We start from the raw sequence: 24913 nt of genomic DNA on the forward strand, positions 1-24913 counted from the left end.
ACACACACAGAACACCCTTGTGTCCCTGAGTCACCATCAGTCATGAAGTATTCTCATACTTGATCTTATCAGTCATGGTAAAATGTTTGTTTTTTTAGTTATGATTATTGGTTTAGTAACCCTACTACACTGTCTTACTACAATAATACAGTGCCATAAGCAGATTATAAAGCATTATAGGTAAATTTATAAGGCCTTATAGACATATAGGCATCCCAGGAAGTGTTACTGACATTTGTTGTCCTATATATTTTTTGCTCATGTGTTTCCGATACTCGCTGAGTCATCGGCAGCTCCCTGGCAGCTTGTCCACATGATACTACTAAGGATGTAGGGGTCTAGCTGTTGTCTTTCCAGCAGTAAGAACGCAACCACAGCATTTCTGGTGTGCACATACTGTGCTTTGTGCTCCAATCCCCAATGCAACAAAGCAACAAATGACAACACCCATCCAGTTCATTGTCCATGATCGGGATTTCCGTAAGTGATGCTCCCAACGGTTTTAAGGACCCGCCCACGCAGGCATTTCAGCAAAGAAATAACGACACCAATTTTGTCAGGGGAGAACCCGAGATTCATGCTCACTTAAATATGGAAATATATTAACAGAAGGAATGACAGTCAGCGGAGACACCTGACGTGCTCTCAATCTCACTTTTATACCCTCAAGTGATTCATAATTTCCTTAACTTTTATTTGTTTGGTGGCTTGAAGATCCATATCTCTTTGTCTGTTTGAACAATGCACACAATGAGCTGTGTTCCGCCTATGGACCAGGCTGCGTGACCACTAAGGGCAACTCAGACCCTCTTTTAAGACTGGCCTAAAAACCTTTTTATTCAGGAAGGCATTTTTTACTTTGTGTTGATTAATTGTCAGCTATTTTTCATTATTATTATGGGTTGCTTTAACTATGTTTTAACTGCCGTAAAAGTCTGGTTACAAGCCGCTACTACGTTCGGTGGGTGTCCCCGCTAGTTCCCCGCTGTAGCCAGCCGCTAGCTCTCGCTAGTTCCCCCGACAACCACCGAAGGTAGCGGGACCAGCCCCGGCTCGACGCCCGACTCGGGCAGAAGGGACCTGGGCAGTAGCAGCAGCAGCAGGGAGCTAGCAGCAGCAGCAGGGAGCTAGCAGCAGCAGGGAGCTAGCAGCAGTAGGGAGCTAGCAGCAGCAGGGAGCTAGCAGCAGCGCTAGCCAGCTACAGCGGGGACAACCACCGAAGGTAGTAGCGGCTTGTAAACCGGCTTTTATGGTATGCTTTTATTTGCTTTACTATATATTGGCTGTGTGGCACACTTCTTTTGAAAGAAAAGTGAGTTAAAAATGAAATGCATTATTATTATTATTTGTGAGACGATGAACTTATCATTCTTTTTTTCTGTCCTTCCCACCCTTTCTCAAAAGTAATGGCAATACCAAAGAATGGCTGTATTATCATAGCCCTTCTACTGACAGCTATTGTTTTGGAAACAGGGAGGTTCGCAGGTCACGTCTCACCGGTAGGTCCACTACTGAACGGAAAATATGGGATCAGAGGTTTTGATAAATAACAAAGCAGCTCTCTGAACGTGTGCTCTGTTTTCTCAGGTGCACTACGAAGAAGAAGACTTTGAATCCAGGGAGAAAAGGGATGGTGAGTGCCGTTCATGAACATGATTGAATATGATATGAATATTGGGAAGTAGACTTATTTGCTTTATAACTCATTTTAGATGAGAAAATTCATGAATACAACTTTAATGTTTGTATAATGTAATGTTTTTTTTCCATTTGAAGCTATACATCCAGGTGATTAGATGGCTTTTAACCAATAGAACACTATTTTTAGGCCCTTTCCTCGAAAAAGTCATCCCCAAACTAAAAAGGGTGTATCTCTGCAACCACTAGGGCTATTTGAATAATGTTGGTGTTATAATAAAAAGTACACATGTGATATTTTGTTCAGATGATATCAGTCTATATGTTACTGGTTAAGAGTAAATGAAGATGACACACAGAAAAAAATGAAAAGGTTTCAGGTCCACCTATAAAAAAATCACTTTCAGGATGATTATTTCTTTGAAATGATGCAGCTGTAAGGTCCAACTCTAACCCAAATCATAACTCAATATGTGAACATTCTCTAACCCAAATCATAGCTCAATATGTGAACATTCTCTAACCCAAATCATAACTCAATATGTAAACATTCTCTAACCCAAATCATAGCTCAATATGTGAACATTCTCTAACCCAAATCATAACTCAATATGTGAACATTCTCTAACCCAAATCATAACTCACTATGTGAACATTCTCTAACCCAAATCATAGCACAATATGTGAACATTCTCTCTGCAAAGGTTGACTTTGATAAAGTGAAGCAGAACAAAGTTAGAGAGGGTTTAGAACAGAGAACATTCAGTCGAGGACTCAAACATTTGCATTTGCGCACATCTGTGACATTTAATTTTCTCATGTACCAAACCATATACTTCACTTGTATATTAGTTATGGTGTTCAATACATCCAATCCCCCATTGGTTTTTAAACGGTTTCAACATGACTTTTCTAGTCACCTTTCATACATTTTATATGGCAAGGTTGATATGGAGCTAATATTTTAGTAATCCGTCTATGGCTTGTCTCTGCTGCCCTTTATGGTTATAAAAGTATTGCAGGTAAAAAAAAAAGACAATATAGACTAGACACTCACAGCATGTCCAAAAACAGGATAAAGGAATTCATGAAAATGATATTACATATAAATATATGCTAGGTTTATAGTACACTGACTGTACTGCTTTTCTTATTGAAAAAGACACGATTCCTCACTGGCTTCCCACCCCATTGAACTACAGCGGGTTCCTGTCGTATGAGCAGACAGCAATGTTGGACAGCTTTTAGATGCCAGTGAAATGTGTCTGCCACTTTAAAACATGTCCCTGTCTGATGATTTAATGAATGCCAGATGGATATTTGCTTTTGAATGTCTCACTGATGAATAACACTCTGATTGCACATGAGCCCTGGGGTCTTTTAAACAGTATGTGCAATTCAATGAGTTATTTGAAGGTCTAAGGAACACAAATCCGGGCTTCCCTCCGGGTGAGAGGGAAGCCTGGGTCGGCCTGCTGAACCTGCTGCCACCGCGACCCGACCCCGGATAAGCGGCTGATAATGGATGGATGGATGGATGGAACACAAATCCAACTTTGACCAAAAACCGCCGTTGTCTAAATTACCTGCAGAGTGGTCTCTCGACAGCGGTCCTGAACCCGAACGAGATATGAACCCTAAATCCTCCGGTTGTGTGTTTTTCCTCCAGCGGCGTCGGCTCCAATTGAGTATGACGTGGACGTGGAGCTGAATATTACCAACATTGAGATGGTGGGCTACCTTAGAAGCCTCCTGGACGGCGGCACCTTCGCCGTGGCCTTGGGTCCCACTGTGAACGTCACGCACATCAACATCACCACAGGTGAGACTGGAGCTTCCTGGCCGGACACACCGCTGGAGGACAACCTGTGAATCACGGCGCCTTGACGGAGGGATTACACCCATTCAATCCACTCCGGATGGATTCCATATTGCTATTCTCTTTCATGAATACATTTCTCATATTAGAGATAATATTACTATTTCTCACAGGAATGCCCCTTAGCTCTCTGCATTAATGCTCAATGTATTGTCTCACATATTAACTGCAGATATCTGGGAGAGGTCATGCACCCGCATCACCATTAAACTGTTTTTATTATTAATACGCTCCTTTCCCCTTTCCCACAGCAGCGAGAGGCATGGAGTTTACTTAATAAGCACTGATCAAATATTTATAAACTGTAAAAAAAAAACCTAAATAAAAAAGTCAACGTTAAACCACATAAAAAACATTATTTATTTTTAGCCAAACCATTCAATGAATTAAATTACATTTATTTTGTAAAGCCCAAATCACAAATTATCCTCAGAGTTCTTTACAACCTGTACACATACGACATCCTCTGTCCCGGGACCTCACATCGGATCAGGAACAACTCCCCAAAAGAACTTTTGATGGGGAGAAAAGGGAAGAACCCTTCAGGAGAGCAACAGAGGAGGATCCTCTATCAGGATGGACAGAAGTACAATAGATGTCATGTGACCAGAATGAACAACATAACAGAGTTACAGAACATTCCATGCATGATGTTTTACTAAACCTAACCAAGGACTTTGGTTGCTTAAACATAACTAAGTCATTTTTTGCCTTTTGGATTCAATTTACTTAGTTTGAAAATGCAACCGAAATCCGGGAGAAAGCAAGAGTGTGTTTCTTTTGCTCATAAAGGAATGTTTAGAATGCAGTTCATCTGGAAGGGTATCGATGCTGCGCTCTCCAGTTTCCTGAACCTGTTTTCTGGTCCGTTCTTCACGTTGAAAAGGAGTCGTATCGCCTATTTTTTCCTCGCATGAAAATAAATAAAATGAATATAAGCGCTAATTTAGCTGAAAACAGAGTATATGTCAACAACAACAACACAAACTAAAGGGGAACTATCAATTCCTGTGCACACACACACACACACACGCACACACACACACACACACACACACACGCACACACACGGTTAAAGTTAAAGATCAACTAATGAAATCCAGGGGCCAAACATCGCCGGCCCATGAATGATTGATGGAAAGCTGCGCCTCATGTTCCTCGTAGTTCAACCAAACGGATGAAACTGCTGCATGTATTTTAACACTTGGTTTGGTTTGGTTCAGTGTGTTCCTCAAACCGTACCAGCTTCCAGTGCCGGTGTGAGGAGCAGTATGGTTGGTCCTACACAATCTGTATGACGCACGGAGCCTGTGACAGCATCCTGGGAGGCTCATGCCGCTGCATCAACAGCTTTCCCACCAATGGGGAGCACTGCCAGCCACAGACAGGTGATTTTACTTTGTGCTTCATGTGAGGCTTTTTATTAACGGTGGTCTTTTACATTTCAGATGCATGTTTTTGTTCGATATGGAAAACGCGGCATCTTTAAGTATTGTTTTAGTTAGTTCATCCGAGGCCTCATGTCATTTCAACCTTCTCTCTTTGCTGAAGTTGGCCTCATCTCATATAAAGGCCTAACGTAAGACTGCACACACACACACACACATATATGAGCGTGGCTGTAATGTGTTTACGTTTGTGCAAAAAAAAGACGAAAAAAGTCAGAATTAAGATGGTTCAGGGCTTTCAGCTGCATCTCGCAGTCTGAGCTTGGGCGTCATCACATGACCTCGATTCGTAACAAAGATAAGGACAAAGAAAATAGCTTCTAATTACACACTTTTCCTACAGAACTTCCGGTTCTTTATGAATACCAGATCTTCGTGGAGGTGAGAACCTCGACGGAGATAGCATATGGACTGAGGAGCATCCTGAACATCACACCTTTCCCCATCGAAGTCAGCACCCAATTCAACATCTCAGAGGCTAATATCACGACAGGTAAAGACACAGAGATGCTAGAATTTGTCAATCTTGAACTGTTTACCTTTTCATAAGAGAAACTATGGTGTGTTTTATTCTTTTGCCTTTAGTTTGCAGCGGTGATGAATCTGGGATTCAGTGTCAATGTGAGGATGACTACCTTTGGCCTTGTGAGAAGTGTGCCACCTACGGGGAATGTGATGGTAGTACAACCAGCACATGTGGGTGCATTAAAGCTCTTCCCATGGATGGACAGTACTGCCAGTCAGTACACCATCAAAGTGAGTACTACGGTCGCACTCTGATCACAGTTTTAATGCCCCAAATCATCATTTCTAACTTTTGTTTTTACATTTTTACTTTTCTGTAACTTAGTGTGTTAGTTAATTCGTGACCCCGTGAGAAGTGACAGATATTTTGTTTCTCTCGACAGACTTTACGGCGTGTCCTCCATCAACAGGTAAAGCTGAGAAGACGCTGCTGGTTTCAATCAGAAAAGAAAATGCATGACCGATTACCTTCGATCCATTTGATTTCTGTAACGCTTTTCTTTTCTCTCCACGTGATCAAATGAATGCAGCTAATTGTTCTTTTCTATCCTTCTTTCTTTCTGCAGCTCCACCACTTCTTCATGAATACGTCATTTCTGTTGAGGTGAACATCTCAGATGTGAATCAAGTAAATCTGGTGCTGTCCATTATGAGAAACATCATTTACCCTTTCCAAATCAACGACAATGTGCAAATCGATGGTGTCAACATCTCTACAGGTAAAGATGGCCGCTCCTGTAGTTTTGGGTTACTTGTAGTACTGTCCTTGACTAAAAAGAAGAAAACAAACTTTAATTTTGTTAGGGCAAAGTCACATCTGCCATAATATTCAAATTCACATCCAAAAAAAACATGACATATTCAGCTTGACTTATTCATTGTGTTTTGGTCTCCAGTTTGCTCTCCGAGCAGCGGTGGTTACCAGTGCAGATGTGAGGACCAGTATCGTTGGCCATGTGGCCACTGTGTCGAGTACGGGACCTGTGACAACACCACTGAGGACACATGTGGATGCATCAACACCGTTCCTCCTGACGGACAATACTGCCAGCCTGCTGATGAGCTCAGTAAGCTGTTCACCATCGTGTATGAGGAGAAAACACCTGTTTATTGCCCACAGTAAAACCATTGTATGCATGTGCATTAGTTCTTATTCAACAAAAACGTTTCTCTTTCTTATCCCTGACAGACTTCCTCCCCTGTAACGATCCAACAACTCCTCCAGTCCTCTATACATACGTGATCTCTATTGAGCTGAACACCACAGACGCTGCTGTCATAGAACTACTGAGGAGCACCTCTTACCCAGTCAGCATCGCTGACGCCATTCAAGTCACTGACCTAAATATATCTACAGGTGAGAGTGATGCTTTTTATAGGTCCAGTGAGAAGAATTTAAGAGGAGCTATTGGTTGAAATGGAAGATAATATTAATAAGTATGTTTTCTTTAATGTAAAACCACTGGAAAATAAGAATTGTTTTGTTTTCATCACATTAGAATGGGGTTAGCATGCATCATTTATCAAGTTCCATGATACGGTTAGCAGCAAATGTTTAATTAATTCACAGTGAATTAATCACATTTGATGTGTGCAACATATTTGACAAAATGACCAATAACTTCAAAAGGCACTAGTTGCTAATCATGACACTCAATGACATCATCAGATGACTCTGACTGGCAAAATGTCAAGAGATCTTTGAAGTTACAAAAAGCAAGAACATGTTGTCTTTAGAGTTTAAGAAGCCCACTAAGACTGATACTGTGTTTTTTCCACTTCACCACCTGACTGTGCAGTCAGGTTGTACCAGTGGTGGCCGTCAGCGCCTGCTAAGCCTTCTCTGCTGGCCTCAACAGAATCACAAAGTTATAGCTATTTTATCATTTCATTGTTTTTCACAAATACACGACATGCATTATAATTATTTTTCTCGATTAGCTTATTTTATCATACACAGCTCATGTCTTCCTCTGTTGCTCTGCCTTCAGCCAGAAGCACTGCTTCCATTGCAGCTGGTTTGAAAGAGAGTTTCATCCAATCAGATTGTTTCTCTCCTGTGTCTCTATGTCAGCAGAGCAGTTTAAGCCTTTGCAGATTAAAGTACACAGAGAGTGGACATTGTGGTTGATTGTCATGGACTTCAACAAATCCAATCTTTAGTTTGACAAGCTGGGTGTATTCTTTGACGTGCAGCGCCTGCGAAATGCCGTGGACATGCGATTGGTCAGTGGCCCAGCGTGACCATTAACATGCGCTGTGATTGGTCAGTGGGGCAGCGTGACTTCTGTCAACGAAAGAAAGACAAGAAGAAGAACCTAGAAGCTAGAAGCTAGGACCTAAAATCTCAGGCTGAAGTCTGAGAAACGGACTTGCTGGTGGATTTACTGATTACGCCTTCCGCACAGAGGGTTACGGGCATGTAGTGAGTGAAATGCTGGTTGTGTTCATTTTGTTTACATCTGCAGTCGTATTTAATCATAAACAAGCCACAGCGCTGTTGTTGCTGCTGGTCGAGCCGGAGCCGGTACTGGTCCTGCGCCTCTGCCCTCACCAAAGTGCCAGCAGCTGCTGGAGATGTCGTGTGTGTGTGCAGTGTTTTAGTGCCGCGGTTTTGTTGGATTGTTTTGTTATAACTAAATGTGACTGGTTGTTGATTTGGACTTAATGACGTAGCAACAGCGAGGTTGGAGGCTTGCTCCACGGAGTATCCGCTGTTTGCGCACCAAGCCCCCAGCGCCTCATTTTCGAAAAAAAAAAAGGTTTTTAAAAACGACACCTTAATTATCTCCGCAACCACATTGTTGTTTGACTTCATTTAAATTGCTACAATACCGTAACCCTTGTGAGAAGAGATCTACGGTTTAAAACAATTAAAGTAACCGTTAATAAAGCGCGTTTTTTTCTCGTCAAAGTGGTTAAAATAGCTCCGCACGGGTCCACACACCCTGTGTGACCTCCCTCCGTGCCTGTAATAGTGCAACAAAATTGTCCGCATAGCAGAGTGAGCGTCTGCTGTCCACACATGACAGTCTGTATGAACGCACCGTGTAGTGGGCAGCACGCCGTATTGAGTGGGTCGGTCTGACCCGCCCATGATGTGGACTATATGGCACTGAAGGCCTAGGTCGAAAACGCATAGCCCATCACTGGGTTGTACCAATCCATGAAGTCAGGTGACACAGTGAACAAACATAGCTGTTAGGAGAGTTCAGCAGCATCAGATGCTCTTGTGAATGTGACATCAAATATCTTTAACCCTCTGGAGTCGGGGGTCATTTTCGCGATTTTACATAATTTCTTAAATTCACCTTTTTAAAGTCACTTGCATATGATAGATACCCATGTGTTTTACATCTAAAATTGCAGAGCAATCTCATCTCTCTATATAATGAGGCACCATTGAGATAAGACACAAGTGTAAAGTGATAATATGGCCCTAAAGCTGAAAAGGTGACACTTTGATTTTAGAAATTCTTCATATCTCTTGTGAAAACATAACTTTACTCATGTGGACAAACTGCTTTGGTGCTAGAAATTGTTTTACCAAAGGTCTTAGGTTCACAAAATCAGTGGAATATATGAATAACATGGAAGATACAGGTAAATAACGGTCTAAAACCAAATGTATTATTATACGGTGAAGATGTGCTCTGTGGCTGCTGTTGTGGCCGGCCGGTGGTGGAGATCTGTTGGCAGGCAGAGACAGACTGGGAGTCTGCATGTTGTCCCCTGGACCCTGGCTGCTGTGACTCCTCTCTGTAAAATAAATTCACTACTAGTCAGTATATAGTGACAATATTTGATTTGCACCGTTCAGTCTAGACACGTAAAACGTTAGTTGCGGTCTTACAAACACGGAATGGAGATCCAACACTACTAGTCGTACTATCTTCACTGAAAGAAAGTTAACGGTGATGGGGACAAAAGTTGATTATGCACCGTTCAGTCTTAGCCACGCAAGACAACATTCAACACTGCAGGAGCTAGCTCATCGTTAGCTACCGTTAGCCTCCTCCCGCTAGCGTCGTGTTAGCAGCAGCGCTAGCTGGCTACAGGTCACGCTACTAACATAAACATGCTATTGCAAAGTTCAGTAAATACACTTACCCATCCCAAATGGATCCCTCTTATTGCCGTTGTCCTCTTCATCGAATCATCAGGGCGCTGAAGCTCCGCCATCCACTCCAACACAGCTTTACTCAGGGTGAACTCTTAGCTGGGCCTCTTCTCTTCTGACTCCCAGTGAAGGTCTGGATGCGTCATCCGACACGTTTAGATGCATAGATCTCGCTGGAAATCTCGTAGGATCTCGCGGGAAGAAGGCAGCGGAAGCGGAAATTCTACTGAATCTTTGAGATTTTTTTCTTTTTCTTTTGTGCAGAATTATCGCAATGAAAATAATATTTTCAAAACGTCAGTATCGTATAGCGCGGATCCGCACGCAATGATTTCAGAGAGTTAAGATAATGAACTTTGTTTGGTATAACTGCAAATATCCTACAGGTTTTCAAGGCTCTATTAATATAAAAATGCATGTCTTTGAAATGTGTTCCACATGCACATGTTTTACACATTGTATATGATGGTCTCCAGTTTGCTCTCCGAGCAGCGGTGGTTACCAGTGCAGATGTGAGGACCAGTATCGTTGGCCATGTGGCCACTGTGTCGAGTACGGGACCTGTGACAACACCACTGAGGACACATGTGGATGCATCAACACCGTTCCTCCTGACGGACAATACTGCCAGCCTGCTGATGAGCTCAGTAAGCTGTTCACCATCGTGTATGAGGAGAAAACACCTGTTTATTGCCCACAGTAAAACCATTGTATGCATGTGCATTAGTTCTTATTCAACAAAAACGTTTCTCTTTCTTATCCCTGACAGACTTCCTCCCCTGTAACGATCCAACAACTCCTCCAGTCCTCTATACATACGTGATCTCTATTGAGCTGAACACCACAGACGCTGCTGTCATAGAACTACTGAGGAGCACCTCTTACCCAGTCAGCATCGCTGACGCCATTCAAGTCACTGACCTAAATATATCTACAGGTGAGAGTGATGCTTTTTATAGGTCCAGTGAGAAGAATTTAAGAGGAGCTATTGGTTGAAATGGAAGATAATATTAATAAGTATGTTTTCTTTAATGTAAAACCACTGGAAAATAAGAATTGTTTTGTTTTCATCACATTAGAATGGGGTTAGCATGCATCATTTATCAAGTTCCATGATACGGTTAGCAGCAAATGTTTAATTAATTCACAGTGAATTAATCACATTTGATGTGTGCAACATATTTGACAAAATGACCAATAACTTCAAAAGGCACTAGTTGCTAATCATGACACTCAATGATATCATCAGATGACTCTGACTGGCAAAATGTCAAGAGATCTTTGAAGTTACAAAAAGCAAGAACATGTTGTCTTTAGAGTTTAAGAAGCCCACTAAGACTGATACTGTGTTTTTTCCACTTCACCACCTGACTGTGCAGTCAGGTTGTACCAGTGGTGGCCGTCAGCGCCTGCTAAGCCTTCTCTGCTGGCCTCAACAGAATCACAAAGTTATAGCTATTTTATCATTTCATTGTTTTTCACAAATACACGACATGCATTATAATTATTTTTCTCGATTAGCTTATTTTATCATACACAGCTCATGTCTTCCTCTGTTGCTCTGCCTTCAGCCAGAAGCACTGCTTCCATTGCAGCTGGTTTGAAAGAGAGTTTCATCCAATCAGATTGTTTCTCTCCTGTGTCTCTATATCAGCAGAGCAGTTTAAGCCTTTGCAGATTAAAGTACACAGAGAGTGGACATTGTGGTTGATTGTCATGGACTTCAACAAATCCAATCTTTAGTTTGACAAGCTGGGTGTATTCTTTGACGTGCAGCGCCTGCGAAATGCCGTGGACATGCGATTGGTCAGTGGCCCAGCGTGACCATTAACATGCGCTGTGATTGGTCAGTGGGGCAGCGTGACTTCTGTCAACGAAAGAAAGACAAGAAGAAGAACCTAGAAGCTAGAAGCTAGGACCTAAAATCTCAGGCTGAAGTCTGAGAAACGGACTTGCTGGTGGATTTACTGATTACGCCTTCCGCACAGAGGGTTACGGGCATGTAGTGAGTGAAATGCTGGTTGTGTTCATTTTGTTTACATCTGCAGTCGTATTTAATCATAAACAAGCCACAGCGCTGTTGTTGCTGCTGGTCGAGCCGGAGCCGGTACTGGTCCTGCGCCTCTGCCCTCACCAAAGTGCCAGCAGCTGCTGGAGATGTCGTGTGTGTGTGCAGTGTTTTAGTGCCGCGGTTTTGTTGGATTGTTTTGTTATAACTAAATGTGACTGGTTGTTGATTTGGACTTAATGACGTAGCAACAGCGAGGTTGGAGGCTTGCTCCACGGAGTATCCGCTGTTTGCGCACCAAGCCCCCAGCGCCTCATTTTCGAAAAAAAAAAAAGGTTTTTAAAAACGACACCTTAATTATCTCCGCAACCACATTGTTGTTTGACTTCATTTAAATTGCTACAATACCGTAACCCTTGTGAGAAGAGATCTACGGTTTAAACCAATTAAAGTAACCGTTAATAAAGCGCGTTTTTTTCTCGTCAAAGTGGTTAAAATAGCTCCGCACGGGTCCACACACCCTGTGTGACCTCCCTCCGTGCCTGTAATAGTGCAACAAAATATAGATACGGCAGTATCGTATAGCGCAGATCCGCACGCAATGATTTCAGAGAGTTAAGATAATGAACTTTGTTTGGTATAACTGCAAATATTCTACAGGTTTTCAAGGCTCTATTAATATAAAAATGCATGTCTTTGAAATGTGTTCCACATGCACATGTTTTACACATTGTATATGATGGTCTCCAGTTTGCTCTCCGAGCAGCGGTGGTTACCAGTGCAGATGTGAGGACCAGTATCGTTGGCCATGTGGCCACTGTGTCGAGTACGGGACCTGTGACAACACCACTGAGGACACATGTGGATGCATCAACACCGTTCCTCCTGACGGACAATACTGCCAGCCTGCTGATCCACTCAGTAAGTTGGTCCATAGTCGTTACTGCTTTCAAGCCAGAATATGATGTGTCTCATTGTAGAAACTCTTTTAGCAAAACCAGTGCTCTTAAAGAGATTCCAGTACCAGTAGGGAGCACACTGCTCAGCGCTCATACAGATGTTGCAGCTGATATGTTGGTCCCCGAAAGCCGAGTCATTGCTGAAGCAAAGTGCCCCCCCTCCAATTCCTCCCAAGTTAAAGCTGTTCTTTCAAAACCTAAGATGCTGAAGGCTTAGAATGTCTTGGCTGGCATGCATCTTCAGTGTCACGTGGTGGTTGGGTAAAATGGAGGGTGAGATGTACAGGTGGTTTGGGCAGAATCAGTAGTGTTACATGAGAGGTACCGGAATGTTGTGGTTAATTTACCAGTCCATGTACGTTCTGACCCTCGCCTATGGTCATGAGCTTTGGCTAGTGGCCGAAAGAATGAGAATGAGCTTCCTTCGTAGGGTAGCTGGGCTCAACCTTCCAGATTTCTGGACGCCTCCCTTTTGAGGTTTTCTGGGCACGGCCAACTGGCAAGAGGCTCCTGAGTAGACCCAGAACACCCTGGAGAGATTATGTATCTCGTCTAGTGTGGGAACGCCTTGGAGTTCCCCAGGAAGTATTGCTGGGGAGAGACGTCTCGAATACCCTCCTAAGCCTGCTGCCTATGTGAGCTGGCCCCGGATAAGTGGAAGACGATGGATGGATGGATGGACAAATGCATAACACAAAGTTGTGATTTATCAAACATATATATATCTTCTAAATGGCTGGTTTTCTGATCCAATATATTAAAAGGTGATATGGAAATGAGAGTAAAAATGGTCAGGAACATTAATGCATGCTCTTTTGAATTGGGTCGAAATAGTTTGGCAATAATTGTAAATGTCTTTTCCTCAAATGAAATATGACTCCACTTGTTGAACTGTAATATCCGGAAAGATGTCCCGAGTTATAGTCAAGAAATTAAAGTGTATAACTCATAAGTACAGTGGTAGTTACCTTCGACGTGTCAATCTCTACATTACTCTATATTTGTACATATTCATCAGCGGCTCCTCTCTTTCTTCTTGCTTTCAGACTCGACGGTGTGTTTTAAGACAACAACTCCACCACCAACAAGTAAGACTGAGAAGACAGTATTCAACGTATGACAAGCACAAAAGTATTTAGAAATAAGATTTAACAATTATTGTTAAAACGGTCTATTCAGATTTAACAGTTCCCTCAACAAATGTAATGTATTCTTAGTTTTACAATCTTGACATGTAAAAACATTCAACGTTCAATTTATAAATTTTGCTACAAATTAGTTTTACAGTTTGTAAAATGTTGTTTTCAGCTACTCCTATTGTGAACATTACAACGCCCACAATGCCAATAAGTGAGTGCTTTTAAACAATCCTTACACAGACATCACAACCAACAGCTATCTTTACAAGTAGATATTTAGAAATGTGAATCCCTGTTCAGTTAAATATACTTGCTTATAAAATCATCTTTTCAGATTCCACAACATCAGGAGCCCCAATAACCCCAACGAGTAAGTGTTGGAACATTATTGTTGAAGCATAGAAACAACAAATCCAGACTTGAATCATTTGTATCGTCAGTACTAACACATTGTTGGACCATGTTTTTGGTTTTCCAGATTCAACGCCAGCTGTTACACCAACAGCTAATGTTACCAGTAGGTGTTTAGAAATAACTGATAGGAAAACTCATTCCTGGATGACATTTGTTGAAATACTTTCTGTAATATATTTTCACTTCAAGGATTCCACTTTTCAGTTAAATAAATAAAATCTTCTTTTCAGATTCCACAACAGCAGGAACCACAATATCTACAACAACTGTAACGAGTAAGTGTTGGAACAATATTGTTGAAGCATAGAAACAACAAATCCAGACTTGAATCATTGTCATTGTCAGTATTAACACATTAACACACAATGTTCTTTTCAGCTCCACCTACTGTGAACACTACAGCGCCTCCAATGAGTGAGTGCTACTAAACAATGCTTACATCACCCTTCCTTGTTATAACAACGCAGCTATTGTCTTCAATGGTTTTATTCTGCAGGTTAACATACATGATAATGAAGTGATAGTGAAATATGTGCACAGGTCAAATGTAGTAAAACCTTACAGTCAATACAGACTCAGTAGCTCATGCTTCCATACATCACAGCACTACAGCACACACAACTACACCAACTCCAGTTACCATGACGCTGTGAGATACAAAGCATTGGCAACACTCTTCTGGTTAATGTTTGCTTGAAACCCTTCAGGGCTTTCCTGACTTTAAACATGTTTTCTTTAAACATTCAACATTATATTGATTTTTCAGATTGGACAACAATTGATCCATCAGATGTTAACACTACACAGGTTTCACAACACCAACAACAATCTGTTCTTCATGCTTATAACCTGGTAGTTACACCATGGTATTTGGTATTTAAACTATGCATCACTTAAAGTGCAATATAAATGTTGTAAAGACAACTAATTCGGGCTAGAATACTGTTGACTTATACTGTCAGCAGTAACACACTGTTATGAAATGTCTCTGAACACGACATCACAACCAACAGCTTTCTTTACCAGTAGATGTTTAGAAATGTGAATCTCTGGTTGTTGAAATACTTTCTGTAATATATTTTCACTTCAAGGATTCCACATTTCAGTTAAATATATTTTCTTATAAAATCATCTTTTCAGATTCCACAACATCAGGAGCCCCAATAACCCCAACGAGTAAGTGTTGGAACATTATTGTTGAAGCATAGAAACAACAAATCCAGACTTGAATCATTTGTATCGTCAGTACTAACACATTGTTGGACCATGTTTTTGGTTTTCCAGATTCAACGCCAGCTGTTACACCAACAGCTAATGTTACCAGTAGGTGTTTAGAAATAACTGATAGGAAAACTCATTCCTGGATGACATTTGTTGAAATACTTTCTGTAATATATTTTCACTTCAAGGATTCCACTTTTCAGTTAAATAAATAAAATCTTCTTTTCAGATTCCACAACAGCAGGAACCACAATATCTACAACAACTGTAACGAGTAAGTGTTGGAAAAATATTGTTGAAGCATAGAAACAACAAATCCAGACTTGAATCATTGTCATTGTCAGTATTAACACATTAACACACAATGTTCTTTTCAGCTCCACCTACTGTGAACACTACAGCGCCTCCAATGAGTGAGTGCTACTAAACAATGCTTACATCACCCTTCCTTGTTATAACAACGCAGCTATTGTCTTCAATGGTTTTATTCTGCAGGTTAACATACATGATAATGAAGTGATAGTGAAATATGTGCACAGGTCAAATGTAGTAAAACCTTACAGTCAATACAGACTCAGTAGCTCATGCTTCCACAACAGCAGTAACCCCAATATCTACAACAATTGCAACGAATACGTGTTGTACAAATGATTGTTTAAGCATCGAAATAACAAATCCAGACTTGATAATTTATTGTTTCCTTTCTACCAGATTTTTTCAGTTTCTTTGAATCACAAGAAACAAATGTATTCGTAGCTTTGCTAATGTATTTTATTTCTTTTAAATACACAGGTTTCGATGTGATAATGTCCATCGAATTAAACAGGACATACACAGACGATTTAGATGATAAATCAAGTGCTGCATACACAAAACTTGTAGAGGAGATTAAGCCCGTGGTAAGTGCATCGATAACACCATATCCAATTGGTCTTGCATTTTCAGTTCTTTTCAGTTTCCGATGTTGATGTTATTAACCACATCTCTCCCACAGTTACAAAGAGAGTATGCAGACATCACTGGGCTTCTCAGTGTTTCTGTGATCCGATTCAGGTATTGGCATTCTTTCGTCAGAAACCTTTGGAAGCAGGAATCCGTACACATTTTACACAACAACGTTAACTTGTGTTTGCTCTTACAGAAACGGAAGCACAATTGCAGATTTTGTTGTTCAGACAACTGAAATTATTCCGGATGAAGTGGCCAGTGCAAACACAAACTTTAGAATAGCAATAGTTGAAGTAGCTCCTCCTATTGGCTTAGTTACTGCAACGTACACTAGTAAGTTCATAAAAGCTAGACGGTCATTCATTTGTAAAACTTGATTCCAAACTGATATCTTTTCCTTTCTCCAAAGGTCCAACTCCTCTCGGTTTACCAAACCGCACTTACACTGGTCAAAACATGATACTGATGTGTAATCATGACGATGTGAATGTGGGAAACATAAACGCTTATGAGTGGACACATAATGGAACGAAAATTAATACAGACAGGGAAAGGTTTAGCATATCTCATTTTCGTGTGAGCTCTAACCTTACAATTAAGAACATCATCCCTCGTGATAGTGGTAAGTCTAGGCTAGCTGAATGTGTGTTACTATTAAGAAGTCAATAACCATGAAATCACTTTGCAATTTGTACAAAGCAGTAGTTACTTAATTATAGACCACTCAAAGCTGGGTTCTGCATTTCAGAAGTATGTGAATTGAGATCAGATACATTATAGTTTGGGGAATTTATTGAAAAAGTATGAAATAAATTAATTCCTCTGCTTGTTTAAGGAAATACTTGGCATCTATATGTTAGGTGTTGATAGTAAATTAAGTAAATCGAAGCAATAGAATCCGCCAGTGTGTGCCATAAGGACCCAGAAAGTGGAGTTTTCCTACTTCCGGTACAATACCAGAAAGCCACAAGTTATCCAAAAAAGTAATGTTAATCTATCAATCAGTCTCAAAAGGTTTAGTCACAGCTATAATAAAAAGTTGACAGTTAAAACAATTTATTAAGTTTTCAGTATACAATTGAAATCATTGACACTTTCTTCTCTTGATCACAGGACTTTACGAATGTAATCTGACGGGCGAAATAATATCCTTCAGACAAACAACAGAAAAAGCAATTGAAATCTATCAAGCTCCCAATATACAACTGCAGAGAGTCATCAATGTTGCATGTGAGGTGGGAAAGATAATAACTCTTGAATGTTGTGTGCAGCGCCCCTATACGATCAAGTGGCTTTTAGGAGAAGCTGAAAAATCCTCTGGTAAGTAGCAAATGACGTTGAAAATGACTCGATCTGACCATACTGGAACGCTGGACTCAGCTTCTTACAGTTTCTGTCCTGAACAACACTGTTAAACGTTCACAGATAACGTCCTTAGAAATGGAGAAAACTGCAACACGTATAGTTACACATTAGCGGACTGCAGCTCTCCGATCACTTTCACTTGTAAAGTCGATGATCCATCCTATGAAAAACAAACAATGATGAACATTTTCACAGGGGGTAAGTAGCAACTCTTAAAATGCGAATTTGCTGTACTTTAGACGTTTTTTTTTCTGCCATCATTTTGGGTGACACTAATTGAGTATTTTACTCTGATTAAGCTGCTGATTGTAACGATGATCTGTATGGGGCTGGACAAGAAGGAGACTTCTCAATCATAAGATGTGATGAAGGTCAAGAAGGGTTCAAGAGGGCGGAGTGTGTATCAGGAACGTGGACACTTTTGGAGGACACCTGCATCCTAACACAAATCAACGAGTTGTTAATTAATTCGAAGGTAGGGGATCAATTATGCCATTTCACAAATATGTTGCTTCAACTTCACTCAACTTCTGTTCTGTGTCATAACATCATGTAGTAGTTGGTCAATCAGTACCGTGACATGCTCACTAGTCTGTGTTATGTTGTATCCTGGTTTTAATCAGGTTGTGGATTTTATATTAAACATACAGTAAGACAACTGGTTATTGATGATTCGGTAACACTTTATAATAACTGCATGCTATAAAGCAAGTAGTTAAGTATGAGTAAACACTTAATTCATCATTTATAAAGCATTGTTCCACACTTCATAAATGTTGGATTCCCCATTTGTAAATGAAGTATTACAAAATGCTTCATAGCGTGCAGTTATTATAAAGTGTTACCGATGATTCTACTAGTATACATGTTTCTGATTGTTTCTGCCATGTGAGGTCTCTGCTGACGTGCAGGTACTATACAGTCTCAGACTTGCAGTTGTGGATGTCCTGACCAAATTGTATGAGACAATGTTTAGTGAAAGCTATTATGAGGAAAATTATGTTCTTGATTGTAGTGGTCCCTTGTCCCTCATTTTACTGCAGCCTTCCACACCCCACTCGCCCAGTTAAACTCATTTAATTTGAGTTTATCAATTTGAACCCAGGGCCGTCAGTATTTGGATGAAGAACATTTTGAATACTAAGGTGTGTCAGATGCACTAGGCTACAGCTGTTAGTCCAATGTGTGAGATACATATTTAATTAACATTCAAGTAAATATGGGATGGACCCAGTATGGCAGATAGCCAATATTAAAGCACTCAGATTGGGCTTGGGTCCAAAAGATCTGAGACATCTTTAAGACCAGACCTTTTTTTTTTAGCCTGCCCTTCACTCTTGTTTCTAGTGGCAAGAAAGCAACAGTTCTGCATGTCATGAATATGTTTTTGTGCTTTTAATGTTTCATTCTTTTAGGATTTGGTTAAGTCAGACGTGGCAGCTTTTGTGGCCAATCTAAATGAGACTGTCAGACAGGAACAAAATGAAATTGTTAATTCATCTGAAACCATATCCGCTATCGTGGACATCCTAGAAAACATTGCAAACATTACTGGAAACGTCACTCAAGATGTCATAGAGGTAGGTTGAACCTTCTCCTCTGTAGCCTCTTAATAAAGGTTATGTGTGTACTTTTTAAATGAGATCGCATCCTCACACTGAAATGTCTCTTCATCTGCAGGGTATACTTGATACTGTTGATGCCATCATTGGTGATGATTCAAGTGAGTCTTGGGCATTTCTGAATGCAAAGGCAAATTCAAGCTCAAGCTTACTGGCTTCACTGGAGAACCTCGCTGATAGATTGGTCGGGGAGTTTGACTTTACAACTGACCGGATTCTGTTAAACAGAACCAAATTTGACGACAACTTCACGGCAAATCTGAATTCCAGCATCATCATACACATACCACCCACCAACCTTACCAACGTCTTCCTCACCACCATCGTCTTTCCTACCCTTAACAATGTTATGCCGGCGTGGGACTCCAACTCTAACATTTCCAATGCCACCAGAAATGAGACTGTCATTGATAATGCCATCAACGGTGCCGTCGTGATAGCCCAAGTAAATGCCATAATTTTGAATGTTAGTCTGAGCTACACGAAGCTTAACAATTCGCTGTCAGAATTCCCACAGTGCGTCTTCTGGAACTTTACACTCTTTAGCAATCTGGGCGCTTGGGATGATGAGGGCTGTACATTTATTTCGGACATAAACAACACGGTAACCTGCAACTGCAACCACCTCACCTCCTTCTCAATTCTGATGTCGACCAACCTCCCTCCAAAAGGGGTGAGAGAAGCCTTGGATATAATCACTTATGTTGGGGTTGCAATATCTCTGGCAAGCTTAGTTATATGTCTAATAATTGAAGGATACGTTTGGAAAGCCGTTACCAGAAATAGCACTGCCTTCATGCGTCATGTTTGCATCATTAACACTGCCTTGTCTCTGTTGATCGCTGACATCTGTTTCATCATCGGAGCCTTTCTTGCTAAAAAACCCCTCGAAAACCCAGGGGAGGGCTTTGAGATTCCAGATGGACCATGCAGCACAGCAACATTTTTCATGCACTTGTTCTACCTCGCTCTGTTCTTTTGGATGCTGGTGTCAGGCCTACTGCTCTTCTACCGGACTGTCATGGTCTTCTCCCACATGTCCAGGCCAACCATGTTGGGCATTGGCTTCCTATTAGGCTATGGGTGCCCTCTGATTATAGCAGTTATTACTGTTGCTGTCACAGCACCAGGAAATGGATACATCAGGAAAGACAATGCTTGTTGGCTCAACTGGTTTGACACACATGCCCTGCTGGCCTTGGTGATACCTGCCTTGACTATAGTTGCCATCAACATTGTCATCGTACTCGTGGTCTTGTTCAAAATGCTGAGAAGAGGTGTGGGAGACGCCGCCCAGACCGATGAAAGACACACACTGGTCGTCATTCTAAGGTGTGTGATCATTTTGACTCCTTTATTCGGACTGACCTGGGCTTTAGGAATTGGAACCCTGATATCATCAGGAACGGGAATCCACATTGCCTTTGCCTTCTTCAATTCACTACAGGTATTTGCCACCATTGAAATACACAGTCGTAATGTAATAATTAACATGGCAGTATTCTTGTGTAATGCAACACTTTGTGTTCCGTCCTTCCAATTCTAAAGACATGTGTATCTCATCTATCGTTTCTCAGGGTTTCTTCATTTTAGTGTTCGGGACACTGTTTGATTCAAAGGTAAGTTGGCTTCAAAGAAATAGTTTGACATGTTCGGAAATGCACATATTTGCTTCTGGGAGAGATAGATGAGCAGCAGTGGAGGGAGTATTCAAATGCATTTAAACATTATTATCAAATGATGGTACTAGTAGTATTGTGATTAAAATGTACTTACAGTATCAACAATACAAGTACTCCGTATGGAGCAGAAGGTTTCCTATCAATGTTATTGATATGATTATATATTATATGATTACATTATCATGATGAAGCAGTTTTTTTCACTGTTGTAGTTGGCTGATGTGAAGCTACTTACTACTACTTAGCAATTCATACTACATCAATTCATTGTACTTTCATAGTTTAGCAACACATTGCAGATACCCCTACACCCACTGAAGACAACATGTACATCATGTGGACTCTTGCAGACCCTCGCTTACTTTAAAAGTAGAACTTTGGCTTGAGTATGGAGCTTACAGACTGGAGGCAATTAGCTTAGCGTAGCATAAAGACCGACAGTGGCTAGCCTGGCTCTGTCCAAAGTTTAAAAATCTGTCAATCAATACCTCTAAAGCTCACTTAAGAGCACATCATTGGAAAGTGAGTAAGCTTATTCCCCACAATGTTAATTGTGACATTGACATGCATATGATTGTGCCTGTAGATTCGTTCCATCCTTGCAAGAAAATCACCAACATCAAGCACAGGCTCAAATAATACAACAAGAGTAAGTATATTTATTTATTTTCTATCCCAAACTGTTGCATTAACTCGTTTAAGTTCATGCAGGTTTTCTTTGTTCCTAATGAGTCATGCCCGTAGATGACTCTAAAGGCCTTTTAATCAAACAGTCTCAATAACAATTATGCTTTTCTTATCTGCAATCACTTGATTTTACATGCATTTTTTTTTGTATACCATAGAGTACAAGTGGTGGCATTTCCTCTCAAAGTGGACTAAACTGGATAAATCGACTGCGTGGAAGAAGATGCAAGTAGTTGTTTTACATTTTTAAGTGTTTCCTTCCATTTGAATTAGCTGTTAACAATTATTTTTGTTTGTCTTTCAGATATCTATCATGTGTCAGAAACGGCAAACTCAAACACCTGTGCATCGGAGTCATTCACCAATATCTGAGTCAAGGCATTCAAACTGTTCACATACAATTAAGTTCATTACTGATTCAAAAGATCAGCCAGATATTTTTATAATAATAGGTATGTAGTTCACTTGTATGTTCCCAGTTTTCTAATGAGAAGCTCTAGAAAAGCAAGCTTAACGTGAAACTGAAATCTTATTTTTGAAACCTATGCCTTGTGCTGCTAATTTTGTAAAGTTAAAGTTTTTTTGGTTTGGTAAGAAGCACACAAGCCAGAGGAAGTAACAAGTAAAGAAGCAACTTCTAATTACTGAATGTCCCGCAATAGTAACTCTGAAACAATGACTTTGTATGTAATACATTATTATCTTTAGGTGAATCTGACAAGTTTCTAGGTTTCTCATGATTAAATCACCATTACCTTTTCTATGCCTATCTATCTGAAAAGTAACTGCAACGGATTAAACAAAGTAAATGGTAAAACAGTAAATGGACTTGTATAGTAAAGCGTTGATAAATTATTCACTTAACTTCCCACTTGAACTTGCGCTCAGCAAATTACATTTTGTTTAATCACTAAATTGAAGAGGAAATCACAGTCTGCAGGCTTTATTTCAGCAAATATATTTTGCACTATTTTGGAGGTAAATGAGTTTTGGTAGTAGTGCAGTTTGATAATGAATGTTCACAGCAGGCAAAGGGAAATGGCATACCTTGCACTTTGCCCTCCCCCCCCCCCCCCCCCCCCCCCCCCCCTTGACATTTGGTCTAGGGCTAACAAACCAGTTATGCAGTACCCCCCCCAAAAAAAAATGCTATTCAATGATGTGTACGGTATCTTGAGTTGTGAAGGAACAGTTGATTTCTTTTTATTATTTCTTTTTTTAAATTATAAATAAAACACTGACAAGATTGGAGTAATTCTTTCATGTTTTCATGTTGAGTACTTTAAATAATCAATCCGTCACAAATAAAAACAAATGAGCCCACTATCCATCACAAGACTTTTAAAGAAAAAATGGTTTCTTGATGGTCAATGTCAAATTATTATGTCAATGAGTTCGTTTGATACTGGAAAACTGGAGTCAGGTTGATAAGCAGGAGGAGTGCATACAAGTGGCATTCATTAACAAAAAGTTTACTGAAAAAAAGAGCAAAAATGTTACTGGAATTTCACTAAAACTAAATTAAACGGAAGACAAAGATCACCAAACAAGTTGCTATGCAAATGGTCTTTCACTTTCATTGCGCTTTCTAGTCTTCCGACCACTCAAAGTGCTTCTATCACTCCATGTCTTCATTCACCCATTCATACCCCGGTGGTGTTACATGAACATGCAAGGTGCCACCTGCCCATCAGGACATTCATACCCATTCTTACACCACAGGAACAGCCTGCAATTTGGCCCAAAGACACATCGACATGGACTAGCGGAGCCGGGATCCTTCTGATTTAAGGACGACCCTGCTCCACCACTGAGCCACAGGAATGGCATTTTACCGTCTCAGCCTCACCTAACTGGAAAGTACATAAATACAGGGTGTGCTAAATCTAGCAAGCCTCCAAATTCACACCAATAATGAACATAGCATTAATACAAGATCTCTAAATTACTTCTGACATCTTAATCTATCTGTGGGAACCCATCCATACCAATGAGCACACCAATTATTATTGAACTTCATTTACGTCAGAACTACTACGTTCCTAGCTCTGACATGAACAGGGTTCAGCCCCTCCCTGCAGAGGACATGATCAGGCAATTATTAAAAAGGGAGAAAGTGACTGTCACAATTTGGTGTATTAATGTTAATTACAAATCTGGACAATTAAAGTCATGCCCTCATGTGAAAATGATGTATACATACAGTATATACAATACTTATTACAATCATAAAAGCCAATAGGCCTACACATAATGCTTTGTTGCTGCAACTGCTAGCTATATTATCCACCAGGCATCGTGAAGGAGATGTTTCCCAGTTCTTTTGTTTAAAGACATAAAGACACTTTATTGTTATGGATTGAGGGCACGCAATCAAGTAACATTGAGTTCAGGTTAATAAAAGAGTCAACAATTTTCCGGTCGGTATCCTGTAGCCGACCATCCTTCTACCTAAAGACTGAGCTGCATCACACCTGCATCAGTAGATTAGCCTGGACAATATACTGTGATAGATGGATAGATGGATAGATAGATAACTTGAATGAAATATATGTGCAGAGTGTATTCATTAATTAAGCAAATTAAATGTAAACAATAGATAGTGCAAAATGCAAAGTATGTATGTGAAGTGTAATAGCATACACGTGTACAGTGATAATTAATCCACAGAGGATCTAGCAAGCGGTGACTTATTGTAAAGTCGTATTGCCGTCGGCAGGAATGTTCAAAACCAAAAGAGGTTTTGAGTAGAATATTCTAAAAAACAAAGCTTTATTTCAAGACAACACAGTGCTCAACACTGTCCAATAACAACTATCAACAAACTGTAACTTTGGGCATGAGAGGTTCAGAGCAGAATGGTTTAAGAAACATTGGGTTGGGTTTCAGAGGTTTACAGAATAAAAGAGGTGCCCACACCCTCACATGAAAGAGGCTTAGAGCAGAATAGATTCAGAAAGAGAGACATCACATGTTACATTGGGTGTTTGACAGAGTAGGCCCCACTGCTTGTAAAGACATTTAAACTGGGGCCCTGCAGTAAGGAGGCACTGGTGAGGTGGTCTTTGAAGGCAAAGCGTTCCCTGGTGTGTCCAAGTATGGTGTCACCAACCTACAGATAAATATAGAGAGAGACAGATAAGATGTGGGGAATATCTACTACAACCAGGCTTCATACTACAGACAAAAGCCAACAATCAGAGTTGACAAAAAACTATGTTTTGTGTGTCTTGATGGCCACACACACACACACACACA

General features: G+C 40.5%; 1 protein-coding gene across 1 annotated transcript; it reads left to right on the forward strand.

Annotated features, from left to right (window-relative positions):
- The first annotated feature begins 1463 nt into the window (after positions 1–1463).
- Positions 1464–23128, forward strand: LOC306734558 (adhesion G protein-coupled receptor F5-like). The gene is made up of 36 exons (XM_079215917.1): positions 1464–1499; positions 1588–1633; positions 3308–3460; positions 4741–4905; positions 5309–5458; positions 5551–5721; positions 5874–5900; positions 6057–6209; positions 6387–6557; positions 6680–6847; positions 10087–10257; positions 10380–10547; positions 12369–12539; positions 13624–13665; positions 13886–13927; positions 14051–14086; positions 14195–14233; positions 14361–14405; positions 14509–14544; positions 15271–15306; positions 15415–15453; positions 15581–15625; positions 15729–15764; positions 16144–16250; positions 16346–16404; positions 16493–16632; positions 16709–16921; positions 17413–17619; positions 17725–17862; positions 17964–18139; positions 19080–19244; positions 19345–20733; positions 20864–20905; positions 21555–21617; positions 21814–21880; positions 21960–23128. Exons 3-36 carry the CDS (start codon positions 3367–3369, stop codon positions 22025–22027), a joined length of 4839 nt encoding a protein of 1612 aa, XP_079072043.1. The 5' UTR covers positions 1464–1499; positions 1588–1633; positions 3308–3366; the 3' UTR covers positions 22028–23128.
- Positions 23129–24913: the final 1785 nt, after the last annotated feature.

Source organism: Taurulus bubalis, assembly GCF_910589615.1.
Source record: "Taurulus bubalis genome assembly, chromosome: 3".
In the NCBI taxonomy this organism is placed as follows: domain Eukaryota; kingdom Metazoa; phylum Chordata; class Actinopteri; order Perciformes; family Cottidae; genus Taurulus; species Taurulus bubalis.